Source organism: Eutrigla gurnardus (genome assembly GCF_963514095.1).
Source record: "Eutrigla gurnardus genome assembly, chromosome: 8".
Classification (NCBI taxonomy): domain Eukaryota; kingdom Metazoa; phylum Chordata; class Actinopteri; order Perciformes; family Triglidae; genus Eutrigla; species Eutrigla gurnardus.
In genome coordinates, this window is record NC_139922.1 from 28,625,962 (window position 1) to 28,648,433 (window position 22,472).

At 44.1% G+C, this 22,472-nt stretch overlaps 1 protein-coding gene across 1 annotated transcript; it reads left to right on the plus strand.

The window, feature by feature from the left end:
- The first annotated feature begins 9,564 nt into the window (after positions 1–9,564).
- Positions 9,565–17,933, plus strand: LOC311016643 (sodium- and chloride-dependent GABA transporter 1-like). Its single transcript, XM_084014484.1, has 15 exons — positions 9,565–9,937; positions 10,962–11,350; positions 11,474–11,605; positions 11,740–11,840; positions 11,950–12,059; positions 12,203–12,335; positions 13,016–13,150; positions 13,231–13,334; positions 13,881–14,005; positions 14,174–14,286; positions 15,139–15,270; positions 15,468–15,570; positions 15,776–15,876; positions 16,002–16,169; positions 16,251–17,933. The coding sequence occupies exons 2-15, from the start codon at positions 11,128–11,130 to the stop codon at positions 16,713–16,715; spliced, it is 2,145 nt and encodes a 714-aa protein (XP_083870610.1). The 5' UTR covers positions 9,565–9,937; positions 10,962–11,127; the 3' UTR covers positions 16,716–17,933.
- The last annotated feature ends 4,539 nt before the right edge of the window (positions 17,934–22,472 follow it).

The window sequence follows — 22,472 nt, forward strand, 5'->3', positions numbered from 1 at the left end:
TTCTGCATCCCCTCTCTCTACTCTAACCCTGTCTCTCACTCGAAAAGGCAAAAAGAAACACACAAATGTCCCTACACTAGATAAAACATGGCAACTAGGGCAACCTTCCAGTGGAGAAAACGAGTTGCGGCACCATATAGGCTGCCCTAAATGCTAGAAAACTTTCTACATGCCCCAACACATACAACCCTTTTGTTTTCCACCATGAAATGGGAACATCCCAATCAAATAATTACTTTGGCTATTTGCTCAGAAAAGGCCATTTTCTTTGCTGAGAAATGAAGTCGATATAAAGCTGCTCTGCTTATTGGTCCCTTTAATACCATTACACAACTACTTCAGCCTCGGTAGCAAGTCTACGATGTGAATGTCTTCCACATTAAAGTGATGAAGAGCAGTGGACTCCAGCAGAACTGATACGTGTCTAATTTTATCATGGCATGCAATGCTCGTTTGATCTCACGAGTGAAACGGCAAGAAAAAAAAACCCTCTGAAGGGTCTTTGGACAATTGCATTTTGTTCCTCTGTGAGAAGTATAGTTTTATTTGTTATACAATTCCTGGAACTGTCTGGGGACGAATGCCCTCCAGAGGCTCATTCACAAGATAAATTGGCCTGAAATTCATCGGTCCTGCAGACAGACAATCTGTGTCTCCCTTTGTATGTCTCACTCTCTCTCTCTCCTGCAAACACACTCACACGAACTGTCATAAACACGTACATCCCATAATGCCCTCGTGTTCTTCCATGTTATTCGGGGTTGTAGTACACTCGGGCCAAAAGAGGAGAAAAAAAAAACACCTTTGCATCTGTCTGCATAGCTGAAGTGGAGCCTCGGGGCCCCGCTGGGCTCCAGTGAAGTGTGCTGTGATTTGACAAGGCCAGTGACAGGAGGCACTGTAAATATCTGGCTGTCATGTGACTCACTCGTTGGCCTCGAGGAACCAAACGAAAGGTCAGTGTTTCCCGATGCCATTGCCGACAACTAAATGAAGTGACTTCATCTCTTGCTCATGCGTTCGCCCCGTCTTTAGGAGATGGATACGTTGGAGGTGCTGCAATAATCATTCACGTTATACAAGCTCCTCCGTCGTCTCTGGATGAGGATATATGTACCAACACCATCAGGCGATGTGGCACGCGATCGCGACCTCTGGGTTCGTCTTCATGCATGACATGTGACAGCGACAGCGGCGTATTAACACATCTCTGCAGCTTCTATGTTCTTTATCCCAACGCAGTGCAAAAGGTTAGAATGCATCATTCAGTCACATAAAAGAAAGATACTGGAATTAAAAAAAAGGTCAGTATTTTTGGTGCAACTGCAGCTCTAGTGTGAACTAGCGTGCCTCGGGGTGCTAATGCATTTGCACTAATGTGCAAACTTTTCTGCTCTAATTGGAGACAGAAATGTAATGCGCAAGGAGATTAAAAAATAATTAAGTAAGTAGCTGTTTACACGTTAAGAAGCAGAGAACAGAAGGAAAATTAGACTACAGTAATCTGTTGGAAGGAAAGACGGTTCTAAGGCAGAGAGAAAATAGATGCTGACAAACATCCAAGAACCCTGAAACTCTGTGATGCCCCCGGTGGAAACCCCCCCGGTGGATTAGCTGCCCCATGTGTCTAAACACACCTCACACTGATTAGTTGGGCAACTTTAAATCTATTTTCCAGTCGGCCACTGGTGTATGCCCATGCTGAATCCGATGCGCTCTACATAAAATGGTTTGTACGGTGCCATGGGAGGACATGAGAGATCATGGAGGAAATAGAACTAGCAATCCGCTGCAGACCACAATCACTGGTTTGGGTCCCCTGTTGGAGGCTGAGGGGTCAGAAACCTCAAAGAGTTCGGGATTTCTAATCAAAGCTTAGAGCACTTGATGTTGAATTGACAAATAAACAGCATCTCAACAACACAATATGCACTTTATGACAAAAAGAACATTCGAAAGTTGTCTTTTTATGTCAACAATTCATTCTTAAGGAAATCTATTGTTTTTCAAAATCTGTGGTGAATTATTTGAATCAGTAAACTGTCTGGATCTAGAAAGTCAGCTGTCTCCCATAAGCTCCTGGTTATTGCACCAATGAAGGGATATATCTGATGACATAATATTACTTTAATATGAAATCCAAACATGGAGAATTTAAATAATCATACATGAAGATTGAGTTCCCTGAAAAAGCACCATCCAAATAATGCTAGTATTCCTCACAAGCATAATTCTACCTGTTAGTTTTGTTCAGATTTTACTCAGCTTCCAAACGCACCGAACCCCATTTTGGAAAACATATTTCAACATTGCCTGCCTGTGTAATGAGTCCACCAGATTCTCCATTTTACTTATAATGTAATTCGAGCTCATGGATGGATTACTGAACCGGCCTACCGGACACGGGGCTCATGGCCCAAGGGACCAGGCAGCCCCCCTGAGGCAAAGCCTCATAAATTAAGTGACATTGGAAGTGGCATTAACATTGCTCGTTTGGGAAAGTCAAAGAACTCGGTGAAAAGTCGGGATGTGGGATCACCTCACTGTACGCTCGCAGACCGACTGTAAAATCCATTTTCTTACTTATCAGAAGGAGGAAAGTGTCTTTGTATAGTAATACTATATTGACATCTTCTAATGTAAAACGTGGAGTACCTCAGGGAACTGTTCTTGGGCCTCTGCTGTTCTCTCTTTATATTCACTTTATAGTCAAATAGGACTTTCTCACAGCCATTTTGACTCGTTCTAGTATAGGAAAAGCTCAAGTGTGCCTAATATATGCTGTTCTCAGTCGTGGCTTTACCTACAAAGAAATGTACGTATGTAATTCGTACATGTGACGCAAAATCAATTAGTATTTTTCCAAATAATCGTGAACAAGGAAGCATAAAGGGCAACAAGCGCTGCATAGACAGGAGGTTCGGGTCTTTTTCGGAACATTAGCAATTAGCTGCAATAAAAAAGATGAATTTTTATTTTATTATTTTGTTGGACAAATATATAATTTCCAGAGATGTGAGATTTCCAGATGTTATTTTCACCACTGAGACAGAATCAACACATACATGAGAGTTGGTCCTAACACAAACTCATAAATGTTAAAATAGTGTTGCTTGTTGCACAATTGATGTGAATTTGCAAGAACAAATGACTCATGAATCATTAACTAAGGACATCATTAATTTACTCGGTAGTTCACCATTTACTGACGTGTTGCACATATGACAATTCAAACTTGATTATTAACATAAAAGAATGTAAAGTAAATATTTTGTCTATATTTCATCCAACCCTATAAAATATGGGAACAGTATAACCAAATATTTCTGTTGCTATGTAACTATGATGTGTTTTTACTAACATAACCAGGTAGAAGTGTACAAAAATACCCAGGGTCCACGGTACCAGGAGGAACCCAGGGCCTATTGCACCAGGATGAACCAAGAGCCCACTGAACCAGGAGGTACCCAGGACCCACTGCACCTGTAGGAACCAAGGGCCCACTGTACCAGGAGGAACCCAGGGCCCACGGCACCAGGAGGAACCAAGGGCCCACGGCACCAGGAGGAACCAAGGGCCCACTGCACCAGGAGGTACCCAGGGCCCACGGCACAAGGAGGAACCCAGGGCCCACTGTACTGGGAGGAACCCAGGGCCCACTGTACTGGGAGGAACCTAGGGCCCACGACACCAGGAGGAACCAAGAGCCCACTGAACCAGGAGGAACCCAGAACCCACTCCACCAGGAGGAACCAAGGGCCCACTGCACCTGTAGGAACCAAGAGCCCACTGTACCAGGAGGAACCCAGGTTCCACTGTGTCCACTGTACCAGGAGGAACCCAGGGTCCACTGTACCAGGAGGAACCCAGGACCCACTGTATCCACTGTACCAGGAGGAACCTCTTCTCCAACTGTAATTAGCAATTACTGAAGGTCTTCTCCCAGATGTTGAGAGGGTTGAAGAAGTGGTTTGGGATGGATTAAAAGCTGACGTCATAATGGTAAAAATGTAAATTTGCCTCTCCTAGCTTTACGCTAAAGCTCTGAATTGGGAGCTTAGCTGCGGGGGAATTTTGTCCACATGCTCTCACCATTCTAGTCGGTGCTGGAAGGATTGCGTGGACTCACTGATGGGTTGGACGACCAGCTGCCTCAGCTTTGAAGCTGATAAACCTTTTAAAACCATGACAAATATTCTCCTGCAATTTTGCCAGAGGAAAAAAAAAAGGCAAAGAAATGAAATAGGTAGCAGGCGCAGGAATATGAAAATTTGCTCCAGAAGCCTCAAAAACTCCCCGACATCCAGCCGAAGTTGGTCCTCTTGCAGAGCTTTAAGCTTTATGCTACAGCGGTCGTCTCCTCCAGATATTTAAAAGCACATTAACCTTAATGGTTCGGCCCACTAATAGCCAATAATGTCACGGCGTGGAGGACGTGTTGGGAAAACGGCGATCACGGCTGCGCGGGACGAGTCGGGCGGTAAGGGTGAGACATCCAGTCAGTTTCCATAGTGACGTGGTTGAATGGAGCGGATTAGCAGGGGCAACGTGGTGAGGAAGGTTTGCAGGCTTCTGTCAAAGCGTGCATTTAAAGAGCTCCGTGTCTCGGCTCCCTCCGAGGTCGGTGATGCCGATGATGGACCCCAAGGCTGTTTTACTGTCTCCTTGTCTGTGGTGGATTCTCAGGTGTACAGCGATCGATGGGCCAGTTGTTCACAGTAAAGCGTGACCGAAAACCTTCATGGTTAATTTAGTTTGGAATTACAAGCAAGACGGATAGCAACCACAACACATAGACTGTCACTACAGGCTTAAAGCCCCCACATGACACCGTATGGATTAGTTTGCCTTTTTAAGTCTGCAGAATGTGAAGCTAAACATGAAATTATCATCAGTTCATACAGTTTTTAAGAATCATCTCCATTCTCACTTAAATAACACTCAGATATAATCAATCAATCTCCACACACACATAAAAAATCCACAATCTGATTATTGTGGGTTCGTCACCCATCTATTAAGTGGTGGTCTCGCCAAGAAGAGAATCATGGGAGCTGAAATGAACTCTGGAGTACAGGAAGAGCAGCAAAACCAGCATTTTTGTTAATTAGCACTGAGGTGGAGACGCATATCTAGTAAATGCACGTAGTCCAGTGTTTAGATCAATTCAAACTTAAACAAATAGATTTTATGCAACATGCCAGTCTATATCTGTAATTTTTCACATTTGAGAGAAAAACTAGCAATTTGAAGTGCTTTAGAAATAGTTTTAAATTCAAAACTAAAGGACAGTGATGATTCATTCTCCATTAAAAAAACTATACAGTAGAGCTATATGTTGACCACAATGGAATTCAATAATGTAAACAGAAGCCTAATGCATGGGCTTGTCTGTTAAAGGGTCATTTGGTCATTAATTCATCAACAGAGAGAAATAGTTAAAGTTATGGTGAGATAGAAGTTCATAAGTTCTAATGAGACGATGAAATTAGCAGCTGACTTCACACTTTGTAAATCTAACAACAGAAACACTCGCTTAGGTTCAGGCAACAAAACCACGAAGTTTAGCATCATGGGTCGACTTCAAATACAGTAAACTAACGTAACAATGTAACATAAGTACGGAAAACGCGTCTCAGACATCATTAACGTAACTACAAAGTAGCTAAACATCCGCCTCAAACGCAGGTCTCCTGCTTGAAAGTCCTGTGTTTGCCTGAAAACCTTTTAAAGTGCTATACAAATACAAGATGTAATAATATAAATGAAGAATTATGACGTAACCTAATTTTCACATTATTGTGATCAATAAAAAGATCAAACGTCATATAAAGAGGTGCAACATTTGTGTTGATTATAAAATATTACACACACCGTTGTGTTCCAACACACACACACGACTTAATCATATTAAATTGTTTTTTTTTTCTCATTTTGAGAATCAATCATAACAGATTATGTCTGTAAATGAGTTTGTCAGTGATGGAGCCGGTACGTCCAATTTGCCAGATAATCTTTATTATATTGATAAAGATTGCCGTTTAAAGCCGTTGTTGCTAGAATACAACCGATGTTGTATTCGAAGGATAATTCATTTCCAAAAGGCCATTTTAAATGTGTGACACGCGTTTGCACGTGTTCTTCCTGCGTGGAGCCTTGATGTGCTCTTTAACCCCTCCCAAGCCGTAATCTGCACCATTAATGGACTTTTTGTAGAAGTTAATTAACCGTTTTCAATGATAGCAGCACAGCAATCCCAGTAGAGGAAAAAAAAAGAAAAAAAAGGGAGGGAGGGAGAGACGGAGAGCGATTATGCTGTTGCCTAGCAACACATGTACAAAAAAAAATTGAAAGCGATTTAGTGCCCACATACTGGTTATCATGGAGGTCATATGTTTACTAAATCCACGGCGTGTGTTGGCTGTCGGGTAACCTGTCCCCCCCGTCCTCCCATGATGCACGGCGGCGTGTCCACGCCAAACATGGTGAAACCTGTATTCGAGAGCACGGATGTCGAACGCCATGGATTCGTGGATTCTCGCTATACGTCAGAATCCCAACAGAGGAGAGAAAAGCAAGTCTTATGCATCCGTGGGATTTAACTTCTTTGCATAGTTGATCCCTTCAGGAAGGTAAAAACCAGAAAACACACACACACACACACACACACACACACACACACACAGGAAGGGGAACAGAGCATGCTCCACAAATTTGGTAGATGATTCACTCGCTTGTTCCCGAAATATCATTGGCCAACCCACCTCACTGATTCCTGCAGCCCACAATACTTCACTACGCATGTAAATGAGATCTGGCAAACGCTGTTTGATATAAATAAAAAAACTGTCCTCTCAGCTTGTTTTGCTTGTTTGTAAATTGTGTGTGAGAGAGAGCGAGTGAAAAAGAAAAGGAGGCATACAAAGAGACAGAGAGAGGCAGGGAGGGAGGAAGAGAGAGGCGAGACAGAGCTGCTGAGGCACTCACTTCACAGCAATTTAGGTCAGAGCTAAACAAATGCTACGCTGGAGAAGAAGCACGGACAAACAAGAGCCTTCAAGTGATTTCAGTGTCTCAGGAAGCTGGAAAAAAAACCACAAACGCCGCCCCGCAACCGTCTCAGGTGTCTCCGTGCCGTTTAGTGTGAGGTGATGTCATCAATCGTCCCCTCAGAGGCCCGAATTACATTTATACAGGAAAAAAACACAATGAGCTGTTATTCAAAAATAATTAAAAAAAAGCAGCATTCAGGGTTAAAGGCTGATGAAAACAAAGAGCAACAATAAAGAGGCTGCGCACGCACACACACACACACAGACACACACACACACACACACACACAGACAGTATAACTCACCTAATAAGACGTGTGTGTTTTAAAATACCCTTTGCGGTCAAAACAAAGGCTTTGTAAATATTAAGTGGATTTTAATGTTTTATCGGTATTTCGCAGATATTTGTTTTCATGCAGTAGATTCATCTCTGATATCATACATGCATTATAATTTAATTTACCTGATCCACATGAGCTGTGTGTGCAAATGGTGACATTATACACACACATACACACACACACACACATATATATTAAAGTCGTCATTCCCAGCTTTGGTTGTCAGCAGACTCCAGATTTATGTTTACAATAAAATAAAATGAAATGGGTACGTACACAATTCCAGCAGAAAAACAAGCCTGCAACAATATGAATAAAATATGTGAATTGCTTATGATTAGCATACTAATGACTAATCATCATGCTAATCAGTTCATTTTTGTGGCCTCAAATGTGGCAGAGTGGTGTTGAGGAAATATGAGTCCATGAAAAATGAACGCTGCAGAGTGGGAAAGGGTAGAAAGCAGTGATATCCAGATAACTTGTTAAAAAAAAAACAAGAAAGAGAGAGAAAGAGAGGGGGGGGGGCATCGGGGGAGAAAATGGAGGTCAGAAAATTCATTACAACCCTTTTTTTAGATTGTTTAAAAAGCATTCACTTATTGAATACCTAATATTTTCATATTTTCAAAATTGTAAATTTACATTTAGGGCATTTACTTTTGTCCAAAGCGACGTCCAAAAATGTGTTACAATATAATATGTTTTTAATACAATAATTACACAATTGTGTCCTGAATAAAATGAGAAGAAAACAACAGGGAATCATCTTCCACGTTTAGCACCAAAACCTCCGCAACATCAGGATGGTTTCACAGCTGATGGACCAGCAAGGGGGGGGGAGGATATATATTTGGAGCCAAATAGGAAATTATAGGAAGGGGGGGGGGAGGCAGTGAGCTGAATCAAAGCAGCGCTGCGGAGGTGAGGAGGTCAGCTGGCTGAGGCTATATGTCACCAGCCTATTGGACGTGCTCCATCAGCAGGTGTATAAATAAACGTGTCATGACCCCCCCGTTGTGTCCGCGGGGACGCCACCCAGATGGGATTTTAAATGCTGCATTTTCATGTGGTATCATTTAGCAGGTTAGTTCACCCCTCATTGGCTCGCCATCTGCTGCCCAAACGCGCTTCCACGCTCCGCGCGCCACAAGTTTTTGCGCCGCGATCGTGCATGCGTGCGCGCGCGCACTTCCACTCTCTGCACCTCAACTCCCTGACAGACATGAGAAGTGCATCCTCCAACATGTTTCTGGGTTTAAAGGCTAGAAAACGTAGCACAGCGTGACAGTGACGCAAACCTGCGCTAAATATCCAAGTTAATAAAACACGTGGGCCTATTTATGGATTCTTACCTGACTGGACGAGCTGCTCCTTAAAGAAGTGCTCTTCTTCTTTCACTTTCCGGATGGTTTCTGTCGGAGGGAAGAAAAAAAGAAAATAAGAAATCCACTGGATCCAATCCTCGCTGATTATTCCCACCAGCCGTTGTTTCTTTTGACTTTATTTCATATCATATTATGAGTTTATAGTCCACGAGTTTATTCTTCCCACCCCTCACGTGTGGAAGACGTCGGGCTTTGGGCTCTAACAGGCGGCAGTTAAGACAACCAGCCACTGTTCCCTCCCTTTATTGACGGACTCCCTTTATCACACTTTGCCAGATTTGCCAGACAGACGCCGCCTGGCCTCACCTCCCCAAATATATACACGCGCGCGCTTGGATAATGGCGCCTGTATCCTATCCTAACCTACCCCCCCCAAACACACACACACACCAAATATGTGTCCAATTTGCACCTCGACCATACATTCCATTACGGGGAGGAGGGGAGATCATTTCATTTTTAAAACACTTCAATGCTAAAAGCCAACAAATGGATCAATATTTATAACTTTGAAATGAGAATTGTCATCATCGTCTGTTTGATGGTAAAACTTGCAGTGAAGGGGGAGAGGAGGGGAGGTGTGTGTGTGTGTGTGTGTGTGTGTGTGTGTGTGTGTGTGTGTGTGTGTGTGTGTGTGTGTGTCTCATACCTCATTATTGGCATTTATTAAAATGGCGAGACAAACAATTTGAAATACATATATTTAAAATAAATATAGGTTACAAGTGCGATGTCAGTGTTGCCTATAGATGAGGAAGAGGAGGGGGAGGAGGAGGAGGAGGAGGGGAGGAGGGGGGCGACTTTGAGATGACATTGAGGCTGTGTAGATGGGAGTTGAGTCTCTGGTTGTTGATGTTAGACAGTCGCACAAGGCGAAGCGGCTGCTGCCCGTGTTGATTCAGCCTCCTCCTCCTCCTCTTCCTCCTCCTCTTCCTCCTCCTCCTCCTGGTCTTCAGCACTGCTCCCCGCTGGACAGCTCCCGCTTGGACATCTCTAACGCTGCATGGTCCCTTTAAGTCTTTTAATGGAAGTAAAATCTATTTGTGTTGCAAGAAATATTGGGAGTTTACAACTTCGCCCACGGGAGGAATCTACGGATACCTCGTTTGGAGGTTTGAGGCAGCGGATCCTCGGCGGCGCGGATCCCACATTCACTGTGAGTAGGAAAAAACTGCTGAATGATTGCGTGTGTTTGTCTGTCGCGTTTCAACAATCATGCAAACACGGTGTTAATGCACGGTTCGGTATTTATTGTATTGTCTTTGGCGTGTGATTAAATTGTGAATGGGACTGTCGACGCGTTGCCATGTAACGACTGCATGAGGAGCTCTGCACCTACACGCCATACAGCCAATTAAACAGCCGAAAGGATTGCCGTTCGCTTAGTCTATTGGACGGCCGCAAAATGTTGGAGACGCGTCCTGTTTGCGCGTTTTAATGACATGTTTGGTGCCTTAATTGATCGGACAGAACGCCGCGGCTGTTTGTGCAAACCCGACGCGTAAAGCTTTTACGCATTGGACATTCCTTTGTCTCCACGACGCGTATTCTGTGTGAGACCTCTGTGGACCCCCGCTGCTTGCGGATGCTGGACGTGGAGGACTGTCTTTTTGTGTGTGGGGGGGTTGGGGGGGGCTTTGCACTCTGCATGTGGTAATTGGTGGACTCTCACTTCGTTATGCTTTAATTATCATAGGCTACGTGCTTTTGCCACGGTGCGTCTTGCGCTTGAAGTGCATGTTTTGGATGCTGCAATTTGTCTTAAAGTTGTTGTTTTTTCATCGTCAGCCATTAAAGCTTATTGCAGTTATTTTTAGGCTGATTTATTGGCAGACTTTGTTTGGCCTATCGTGTGTGCTGATCTGGTTTCGGCTGCTGTTTATTTTTACGCGCAATCTGTCGTGTTTTAGTTATGGGATCATGTCCAGCATGGGTTTTTTTTTATTGCTGTTGGTTTTCTTGCTATGAATGAAAATCTTGTCAGACAGCCAGAATGTCCACGAGATGCTTTAGTGTGCGTTTTTAAATGTGTTTTCATTTAATTGACGTTGTTTTAATTGCACCAGCTGGAAATGAAAGGAGTGCAAATAAAATGTGTGCTGCATGACAAGTAACCTCATTTTTTTTAAGAACCTCTTCAAAATAAAAAAATCGACCAAATGCTCTATTCACGCTTCCAGGTTAACGGCGTCTGACCGTGAGCCGTGTGCGCGCACAGGCTTCGATCGTCTCCACAACATTTGGTCCAAAGGTTAGGAGAAAAAAACAACCGCGAAGCTGCTGTCTACGTGGACCGGTGCTGAAGCCTCCCGTCCGACTGCCAGGACCTTTGCCAAACCCAGAGACATGGCGACGAACGGCACCAAGGCGGACGGACAAGTCACGGAGCTGAACGAGGTGGCCGCCAACGACAAGCCCAAGTCGCTGGACGTGAAAGGCGAGAAGAAGGATTTGCCCGACAGGGAAACGTGGGGAGGGAAATTTGATTTCCTCCTGTCGTGTGTGGGTTATGCAATTGGACTCGGGAACGTATGGAGGTTTCCCTATCTGTGTGGGAAAAACGGCGGAGGTAAACACTCTTTAGCAGCTCATTTAAGCAAAAATGCACCGTGTGGATTGCATGAAAATATATATTTCTTACTGTTTTTTTTTTCTTCTAATGCATAACTTGATGTTTACTTTGTCCATCCAGGAGCCTTCTTGATTCCCTATTTTTTGACTCTCATATTCGCTGGGATGCCCTTGTTTCTACTGGAAACCTCCCTCGGCCAATACACCTCCATTGGAGGGCTTGGTGTGTGGAAACTAGCCCCCATGTTCAAAGGTACCTCTTCACTTCTGTTGTGCAATTGTGTCTTGATGCAAGGCCCGTCCAAAACAATATTTACTTTAGGGCCACATAACACACATAAATCCAATAGTCGTAGGACACTGCCTAATTCATTTCTGTGTGATTAGGTGTGGGCCTTGCAGCAGCTGTCCTGTCCTTCTGGCTTAACATTTACTACATTGTAATCATCTCTTGGGCCATTTACTACCTGTACAACTCCTTCACCACTGTAAGTATCACACCATGCTCCTCAGAAACCAGCAAGGTTCTTATTAGGGATTCTAAATCCGTAAATGTGCAAAGGAGGGAAAAAAACACCCTAATTTGTTGTTTTGCAGGACCTTCCGTGGAGCTCATGTAACAACGTGTGGAACACAGAGAAATGTTACACCAACCACTCCATCGTAGACACCACCAACCTCACCAGCTCCGTGGTGGAGTTTTGGGAGTAAGATATTGACTGTTGCCTCCGGCTCTCACAAACAGCAGAGCTTTAAAGAATCCCCCTGCATGCAGCCCGCCGAGAACCCATAAAAGACGAGCTCCCTCTGTGGCCGCATGCTTATTTCCTTCCCGTCTCACTGTTAACAGACGCAACATGCACGAGATGACCGACGGCTTGGAGAAACCAGGCCAGATCCGAGTGCCGCTGGCGATAACGCTGGCCATCGCCTGGGTCCTCGTGTACTTCTGTATCTGGAAAGGGGTTAGCTGGACCGGGAAGGTAAGGCCAGATCTTTAGGGGGTATCCAAGATTTCTCTATACCAGGATAGTGACATGGATGCAATATTAAACAGTCTAATATCACCTCATCAATCATTCAGACCGCTGTCGACATTGTCCAGATTGATTTGCAAATAACGAGACATCAAACACTCTCATGTTCACTAATCCTGCTCTGCCTCACGGTGGCTCCTCTAATTCCAATCCTCCTGACTCGTCGACACAGAGTGTGGATCCTCGATAGGAGGAGCTGCAAACAGCCAATACGCTACAATCTGTGGGTCCTCCTGCTCCTCTTTACTCCGAGCCGTTTCCCCCCCTCCTCCCTCTTGGTGCCACATTTAAAAAAAAAAAGAAAAAAAAGTCTTGTGCATCACGTGACCGCGGCAAATAAAATTGGTTTTGGTCACAAAACACTCCCCCCACCCCCCTGCACACACACTTTGCTCACATATTGCTTGCATGGTGTCGTAAACAATCGCCATTCGAAGCGAAGCTGATGGATGTTTTTGGTCTTTTTATCTGGAGGCCGAAGAAAATAAATCTAGCAAATCCTTAAAAAACCCTCATGAATATGTCTGAATTCGACGTCACACGGTGTCACCCCCTGACCCTGCTGCCTCACCCCCTGACCCTGCTGTCTCACCCCCTGACCCTGCTGTCTCACCCCCCCGGTATAGGTGGTTTACTTCTCGGCTACGTATCCCTACTTCATGCTGTTCATCCTCTTCATCCGTGGCGTGACTCTACCCGGAGCTATCGACGGGATCAGGTTCTACATCACCCCGGACTTTCAGAAACTCAAAGAATCGGAGGTAACGCCACGCCGCCGTGTGATTGGTTCCCGTGTGTACCCGCCCTACCCCTTAAAAAACGCTTGTGTTCCCTCCGTCAGGTGTGGCTGGACGCCGCTACCCAGATCTTCTTCTCCTACGGATTAGGATTGGGGTCACTCATAGCTCTGGGCAGCTACAACCCGTTCAAAAACAATGTTTACAGGTAAGACTGGTAATGTACGAGAAAGAGCCACTGGATTTGATACAGCTGAATATAGCTGCAATTAAATTCCCATTTTACCCCTCTATTAACGACCTTATTCAAGGATACTTGGTAGGAGCCCTCAAAGGGGTTTATTAATGCGAGTTGCTGGCATGAATATAATAACAATCTAAGGGGAAGGCTGTTTCTTGTTGTTGGTGTGCATGCTAGAAGAAGAAGAAGAAAAAAAAAAACAATTGCAAAAGCCTGAGTGTTTTCTCCAGCAGCCCCTTGCTTCTGGGTCACAAAAACAATCCGTTACATAAAAGTTAGTTGTGTTCATGTTGTGCGCATGTTTCAAAATGGATCCTTCTTTTCTACGCAGATATTTATGAGCAATATATTTTATTATTTTTATGTCTTATACAAAGAAATGATAGTATGATTATTAGGATTTAGCGATGCAGCTGTCTTGGGTCTCCTCCTATGTGGATTGTTATGCCGGAATAAAAAACAGTCATCTTAAATCTTTGACAACGGGGCCTATTTTACGCTCCCTCTCCCCAGAGACTCCATCATCGTGTGCTGCATCAACTCGTGTACCAGCATGTTTGCCGGCTTTGTCATCTTCTCTATAGTCGGCTTCATGGCTAATGTGACAAAGAGACCCATCGCCGATGTCGCAGCTTCAGGTAAACACGCTGCATATTCACCTCTTCTCTAAAAGGTTCTGCCTCTGAAAAGTGCGCTGTCACTGCTAAACACACTTCCATATGAATGTGTGTGTTTGCAGTCATAAGAGACGACAACATCAACAACAACAAAGCTGATGCAATGTGATCTGTCTGTTTCCTATCCAGGCCCAGGCTTGGCCTTCCTGGCCTACCCGGAGGCCGTCACCCAGTTGCCCGTCTCTCCTCTCTGGGCGATCCTGTTCTTCTCCATGCTGCTCATGCTGGGCATCGACAGCCAGGTGAGATTATCTGCTCATGGGGCTGACCTAAATATTTTAAATATAGGTGCATATCACATGCAGCTCGCCCCCCCCGTCTCTCTGCATGATAAGCATGCAATTTTTGCCCCTCGCGGACAGATACGGTCTGAGCTTTGACATCGGCTGTCAAGTCTTTTTAATGCAGCTTTACCACCTCCGTTGTGCCCTGCAGGTTTCCCCCGTCTCTGTGTTTCTTTGCTTTTTCTGTTTGAGATTTGGGTTCAAATAAGGCCACAGAAGCACTAATGTAAACGCAGCTATGCACTTTGATATGAAAGATAAATTATGACACTAGCCTTAAAGCTTGAGTAGGTCTTTCTATTCAGGAACAGTTATATAAGTTGAAATCCTTGTAACATGCCAGTAGCAATGAATACATTTCATTCTCTGACATAACATTAAAAAAAATGTAATTTGTGGCCGTGGCAGGACTGTAAAAACCCCGTCCAATCAAAAATGTCGGCCAATGCTTACTTCCTGATTGTAATCCGTTGTGGGGGGAACGGCTTTGAACAGTCTGAACGAAGGGGGCGGGACTTATTCGGTCTGGGGATGCGTTCAAAGTCAAAGTCTCTGTGGTTTTTCCAAATGATCTACTCTATCTTCAATTGCTCATCAGGGCTATTTCCAAAATGGCCTCCGAAAACAGTGTGCTCCATCATTTAGTGTCTTCTTTCTCATGGTTAGGGACAATTCAACCAACATTGAACCTGAATAATACAAAATATTCATAGACCTTTACATGCCATGTTTAGAATAAGTCCCGTGCATATAACAAAAACAAGAGTTCACTTACCCATAATGCCGTTTTTCGTTTCTGCTTCCTCTCAGTTCTGCACCGTCGAAGGCTTCATCACCGCTCTGGTGGACGAGTTTCCCAGAGCTCTCAGGGGGAGGCGGGAGATCTTCATCGCGTGCGTCTGCCTGGTGTCCTATGTGATTGGACTGTCAAACATCACGCAGGTACGGCGCTGGCCTATTAGACGGGCACGAGGTCGAAACTAAACGAGTTGAAAGATGTCATTAAAAGATAAAACTATTAAATCCGACGGCATCTACTCAACGTAGAGGCAATTTAAAAGTTGGACTTATTCTCTGGATGCCATTAAATACAGTATAGAAGAGTATGTGTTATAAGTTCTGTTTTTTTCTGCAACCAGGGTGGAATCTATGTGTTCAAACTGTTCGACTACTACTCCGCCAGCGGGATGTGTCTGCTGTTCCTCGTCTTCTTTGAATGCATCTCCATATCCTGGTTCTACGGTGCGTATCGTCCATGTTTCACACGTTTTTTCACAAACGCAAAGGTTAGAATATGTTACACACCTGTTATACGCACGCATCATCTTCAAACGCCACTCAGCCTCAAGGTCGCGTGTTCCACCTCGCCGACGCGTGACGGAGCGGCGGGCAAATTGAAATAAATTGGATGTGAATGTGACGATCACGGCTTCATTTGTCGTCGCAGGTGTGAACAAGTTCTACGACAACATCGAGGAGATGATCGGCTACAAGCCGTGCATCTGGTGGAAGCTGTGCTGGGTGGTGTTCACCCCTCTCATCGTCGGCGTGAGTCCTCCCGATCTAATACGAGCGTACATGTAAAGTCGTGGGGGAAAAATTAAATAAGTCGATATTGGGCGCCTGCGGGTCGGCGGTGTCAGGATGCATAAAGCGTCTCGTGTCTCCCGCAGGGCGTGTTCCTGTTCAGCGCCATACAAATGGTTCCTCTGAAAATGGGCGAGTACGTGTTCCCGGGCTGGGGTCAGGGAGTGGGCTGGCTCATGGCGCTGTCCTCCATGGTGCTCATACCCGGCTACATGATCTACATGTATCTGGGACTCAAGGGCACGTACAAAGAGGTGAGGAGCAGATTGTCCACACGCTAGCAGATCTTTCCAACGGTCTTCTGTTTTACGTAATCATGTCGTTTCTTCTCGCAGCGACTTCGGATAATGCTGAAGCCTCCCACGGTGGTGAGGCGGCCTCAGGAGAACGGACCCGAGCAACAGGCGGAAACCAACGCCGCTAACCTATCCAGCCCCACCAACCCGGCGAGCCCCGTCAACCCAGCTCCGGCGAACCCCGCCAGCCCCACCAACCCAGCTCCCGCCAACGCAACCAGCCCCGTGACCCCGGCTAACCCAGCTCCTCCTCCAGCTAACCCGCCCGCCGCCGCCGCCCCCGCCGCCGCCACCAGCCCGGTGAACCCGGCAACTAGTCCCACCATCACCATCACCACCACCACCACCACCACCGCAGCCAGTCCGGCTAACCCCACGACAACCGTTAGCCCGACCAGCCCTCCACCCAACCCACCCAACCCAACGAGCCCGACGGAGCCCGTGATCCCCCCGAACCCGACGAGCCCGACCCCCAACCTGACCAACGCCGAGGCCAACGTGTAGACAAACGACAAAATCCCTCATGGAGCATGTAGACAAAAGAGAACATTACAAAAAGGACTTCCAAGATTTTAATTGATTCCACCTACCTCCGGGGGCAATATGTGATCAAAAAAACAAGATTTTCATTTTTCTGCATTTGTAAAAAAAAAAAGCTCGAGCCAATGATGTCTTATTGTTGGTTTGCATTCTCAAAAAACAATATCAGAGACTGTTAGTGTTCACAAATACAAGCATAAATCTGAATTGAGAAACATGTTAAAACATGCTGTGTAATACTGTGAGAAAAGAAAAGAAAAAAAACCCCATAGAGATATAGATTAGAGATTTGTTGAATATCTTCATGATTCAAGTAAATACCGTGTGACTATAGTAGATGAAGTAGTGAACAAAAATTGACAAGAGTGCGAGGGATCGGCGTCAATTTTTTTACTGTGGATGAAACCTCACACAGTCGTCTCTTTTCCAAAAAACGCGTTGCACTCTGGGAGGTAAATGGCAGGGGGCCACGGCGGTCACGGGGGTCAAGGGGAGCTCTGAGGAAGCACAATGCCAATAAGAAGTTCATGTTTAGGAGCTCGGTGTGTGTGTGAGAGAGAGACTGTTATTTTATCCTTCCCTTTTTTTTCAAGTATATTACAAAAAAAAGAGAGCGAGAAAACTTTTATGTGATCAAAAAACATTTTTAGAATTATTTTTAGGATGTTTTATACTTATACGTGTTGTGACGACAGAGGACCAAAATCAATAAGGCAGACAAAAGCAAAAACTATGCCACGTTAGCGTTCGGTTTCGGGGCGAAAAAGCACAGGGTACGAAGAAGTACGAGGAAGAGGATAAAAAATACAAAGCACCTGGGGTTAGAAAAGTGATTTACAAACATCGACTATCCCTTAATGCTGACAGTCAATCCTGTTTACGTTTTGCATGCTTTTCCTCAGGAACATCAGTGGGAAAAAAATCGGAAATGTCTCCTGACAAAACAAAACAAAAAAAAAAGAAAGAAGAGAGACGGCCTTAAGCCAATACACCAATTTCAACGAAGCCATAGTCTGTTTTTACACGACTGGGCAGAAGTACGAAATAAAAAACAAAAACCTGGACCAACTCTGTGTTCGAGTACAGTCATTTTTTTTTCTTTACGTGTGACGATCAATCGTAGTTTGATCGGTATGTATTCAGCAATACATATGTAGATGTGGAAGTGTGGGGGCTAAGCAAGTGGTCCGTTTCTCGTTTTTGTTTACGTTGTCTTTGGTTTACACGTGAAAAAGCACAAAGCTTTAATTCCCCCCCCCCCCCTCCAGACTCTTGCCATGGCGTGTTAGGACAATGCTAGTTTGCTTCTATGGCAGCTACTGTGAAAAAAGGCATATGGTCGAGCAGAACATGTTTACTCTGAAAAAGCAAAACAACTGAGCGAAAAATGTGAAAAAATGGCTACGGTTCATGTCCTGTGAAATTTTTTTGTATAAAGTAAAAAAAAAAAACTCTAACCGCAGTTTTCTCTGGAACTTTTGTCGTAAAAACTGTACCGTGTAAAACATGTAACTTGTGAATGTCTGTAACACATTGGAAGTTATTGTCTAAATGTTGAAAAAATGGAGTTGCTGTTTTCTGCAATAATATTTTGATCACAGAAGCTAAAGCACATATCTTACAGAAATATACGATGAAGTGACGATGACAATGAAGATGCTGAACGATTATATTAAAAAAATAGAAACTATGTCTAGTAAAAAAAAAATATTGTTTTGTATATTTTTAACTGTCTCACTGCCTAATGTAAAACATAATATAAACATGATATGTATCTAAATGGTGTCACATGATTAAAGCACGATTGTTATGTTATACAAAGAGAAAAAAGACTGAAAAAATAAAGAATTATAGAAAATATAAATACAATACATGGCTGGCATATGTCCCTTATAGCAATTATCGGGAAATTAGGTCACGCTATTCTCTGAAAAGGATGTTTGCTCTCTCCGACATGAACCCTGTTAAGTTATAGAAATACAGGAGACCAATAAAATTAATGTAAAATGGGTTAAATGTAAAAATTAAGAGATTTATTTGTTGTTTAGTCACATCGAGGTCACGTGGGACGTGAAAAAAACCTTGTTTTTGGGTGAAGATGAAGCCGAGCTTTCCTCTTACTGGTGAGAAAGCGACTAAACATTACACTGAGAGACGGAACGAGACGGAGGGAAGCACGTCTGAATTTTTCTCTTGGTTTTGTCGAGTGTCAGAAAACACGAGCCGATAGAGAAGCAAAGAAAAACAACAGAACAGCTCCGAGCCCCGAGGGCCTGGCGTGCCCACCCGCCCCATCTCCCCCGACCTCTTATGGCTCTGAGTGTGTGTGTGTGTGTGTGTGTGTGTGTGTGTGTGAGTGTGTGTGTGTGTGTGTGTGTATGTGTGTGTGTGTGAGTGTGTGTCTGTGTGTGTGTGTGTGCACCCCCCCTCCTCCTGCAGTCGCTGCTTCCATTAGCTTCCAGTGTGATAAAAGAGACGACACCAGCTGACACCACCAGAATGACTCGCCGTGGATAAAAGAATGAGATGTCCTCTCTGGTAGCTCGTGGCAAACTGTGTGTGTGTGTGTGTGTGTAGATGTGTGTGTGTGTGTGTGTGTAGATGTGTGTGTGTGTGTGTGTGTGTGTGTGGAGATAGACAGAGAGAGAGAGAGAGAGGTTAGGGACAGAGAGCTGTGTGTTTGGCTGGAATGGAGGTTTGAAAATGCCCCCTGATGGCGGCTCAAATAAACCGGCCCCCTGATGGATGGCTTTACTAGCCTCCTTTTTATTCCCAGTTGTGTAATTTAGCATCATTACCTATGAAAACCAGTCACCGGAGCAGAGACACCCACCGACCTGATGTCTTACATCCACCGGAGCCATAGATCATCATTTTTTTGGGGGGGAGGACAGGAAGGAGGAAGCTCCTGATTAGTCGGGAGCGATCGAGCGGAACACAATTAGTCTTATAGTGGCAGCAATTTACAGCAGTGATGGATTGAACTTCTTTAAAGTCCCGTGTGAGGCGAAAAAATACATGTGTTCTGAGTTTGTCACACCACACACAAAAATATGATATCAACTACGCTCTGAAATGCTGGGGGGCGTGTCCTCTGACGGCTCTGAAACCACAACCAATGGTTGGGGGGGTGAGGGTTGATTGTACAGTTATACCTCCGGTGTAGCAACATGCTAACATGAATGGGATAAAAATAAAATATGCTGACGATTGGCTCTGATGAGTCATCAAGCCACAATTTCAGGCCCTGCCAAAAAAAAAAATCCTGAACACAGAAAATAGTCTCACAATTGGAGTTCACAGTCTTTCCAGCTATTATTGTTGTAGCATGTATAACTCGTTTAATAATAATAATAACTGAACATCTTATCAACACTTTGTGTTACGTGTCAATAGACATGCATTTTTTCTTCTGAACTTTCCTGTATTCTCTGATGGACGATACTTGCCGACATCCATGGGATTTAGCGAGCTGATTAGCAATTTGAGCTACATCAGCACTTCAGTCCCCCAATCACCGATGCCTCCATAGTATTAAGATACTTATTAAAAAAATGAAAGCTGCAACAAGACATTGTAACTTCATAATATCTGGTTTGGGTCACACATTTTGAGAGCTGCGTCTTGAGAGAGGCTAAGCCACGCCCCTTTTTGGTGGATCACCAAGGGACTCTATTTTGGAAAATAAAACATTGGTAAGATGGAAATGTCTGATGTATTGCGACATGAATCACATGTATGACTTTTGTCAAATTTAAAAGATAATTTAACAACAAATGTTGCGTTTTCATACTGGCTGCGAAAACACGGAATCAGAACGACTACGCACCCGAAAATCCACCACGGTGATCACGCGTTTCGTACCGTGATGCACTCACACCAACAACGGGGTTTCGCTCATTCCATCCACGTTTCCGGATGATAAAATAAAGTGTTGCTTGGTAAACACGTCAGTTAAGAATAACATTACAATTGTTGCGTTAAGTAGCTAGCTAGCAAGCCGGGGTAACAACCGTAACAACGGTGTTCAAACCACAAAATCAACTTTCTTGACTTGCAAAATTATCTTTATGTGTAAATAATTCAAAATCAGGAAGGGGGCGTGCCTCAGCCTCTCTATAGGATCCCTTTAGGGTCACTGAATCCGACGGTCACGAAGTTCAGTGTAACACCGGTTTCCTAAAATGACCCTTTGCAGTCCATGAAGATGGCAACCAAATTGATGTTTTATCTTTCCGTTCATTTTTTCCCCTTAATGAGCAAATAAATGGAACATTTTCATTTCCTGTCTCATAATGTTGATGATAAGAAGCCGTTGATTCTGTTGATTAAGAGGTATATTAATGAACTGGACCGCTCGGATTGACACTGTACATTAATGTGCATGTATTGATAGAGATAGCATTAATTAATGTGACACCATTATTATTTTTTCCTTCTCCCCATGCAGAGTCTCTCTGGGCTTATCAGCTCCAGTTTTTGTGTTCAGATCTGAGCGAGAGGGACATTGTTTGGTGTTTAGCATTTCTTGGCACTCTCTGTCGCGAGCCTATTTTTAAAGTTAAAAAGTGCTCGCAGTGTGGCCGCGAGAGAGGACGCCGAAGAAGCAAACTGGTGATCCATGATGCTTTTATGAAAGGATGACAGAACGCTACAGCTTATAAAAAATAAAAAAAACGCTTGCAAATGATTAATCCTCGTATCCTAGTTTGAGCAAACAAAAAAAAGATGAAAAGGCTGATAATTACGTTCATACTTTGTTTTTAACCCAAAGGATTTTTTTTTAATAATCGTTAACGCCCTATTGGGTTGATGTTGTTGTGGGTCAGCGATCCGGCGTTATTTTTGATGTGGATTTTGCGTGATCGCTCGTGACATGTTTCCTCTGCTGCATTTGGTTTCGGCCCCAGACTTTCTAGTCTGAGGTATACGCGCTCACCCGGAGAATTCAAAGCAAATACATTAATGAATAACTAATCTTTGCAGATGCATGAATCTACATATCAATGTAATCAGAGGATGTTGTGTGCGTGGCTATTTCCAGCAGAAGGGGCTGAGAGGATGTCAAGCATGCAAAGCCTCTCTGCGTATATGCTAATTGGGCTCCATTTCCCCCCCAATCTGAATATGAACCTTGCACACAAAAAAAATTAACTTGTTTGCCAGTTCAGTTTTTTTTTTAAAAAGGTATCTTTTTGCACACATGCTGCTTACATATTAAGCATATATTTGTGCTGTGCAGAACGGGGGTGCACTCTGGGACATTGTGGATTCCCGATGATTTCTCACTGGTTTGATGGCGTGCTCTTGTGACACAGCAAAAAAAAATATTGCGGTTATTTCAGGCAGCGGAGCTCGGAGGCAAGCGGAGCACACGACTACTGTACGGATGCAAATGTCAGATTCAGAAAGCCTGTTGACAATCATCAGGGTTTATCACACTCACTATATATATATATGGACATGATAGAGAACCTTTGCAAAAATGACTGCCCTACCCCCCACCTTGCCTCTCTTTGCAGCTCATACATCTACGATATCATACAGAGAAACCTGCACCTGTCTGTCTTATCTGGTGTAAAATATTCTTATGTTTGAATTTATCTTCTTGTATTTCTGCACAAGCAGCAGCAGCACAGTTTCCCTGTATAACCCAAGAAGGGGATGGACATTTTAAATCAAGGAAAATCAAGGGGGAAAAAAAACATACACACACACAAA

Excerpts from the sequence above, each read along its gene's own strand:
- LOC311016643 (XM_084014484.1), top strand. The coding sequence starts at position 11,128 with ATGGCGACGAACGGCACCAAGGCGGACGGACAAGTCACGGAGCTGAAC. Across the intron at positions 12,060-12,202 it reads TCCGTGGTGGAGTTTTGGGA|ACGCAACATGCACGAGATGA; the intron begins GTAAGATATTGA and ends CACTGTTAACAG. Across the intron at positions 13,151-13,230 it reads AGAAACTCAAAGAATCGGAG|GTGTGGCTGGACGCCGCTAC; the intron begins GTAACGCCACGC and ends TCCCTCCGTCAG.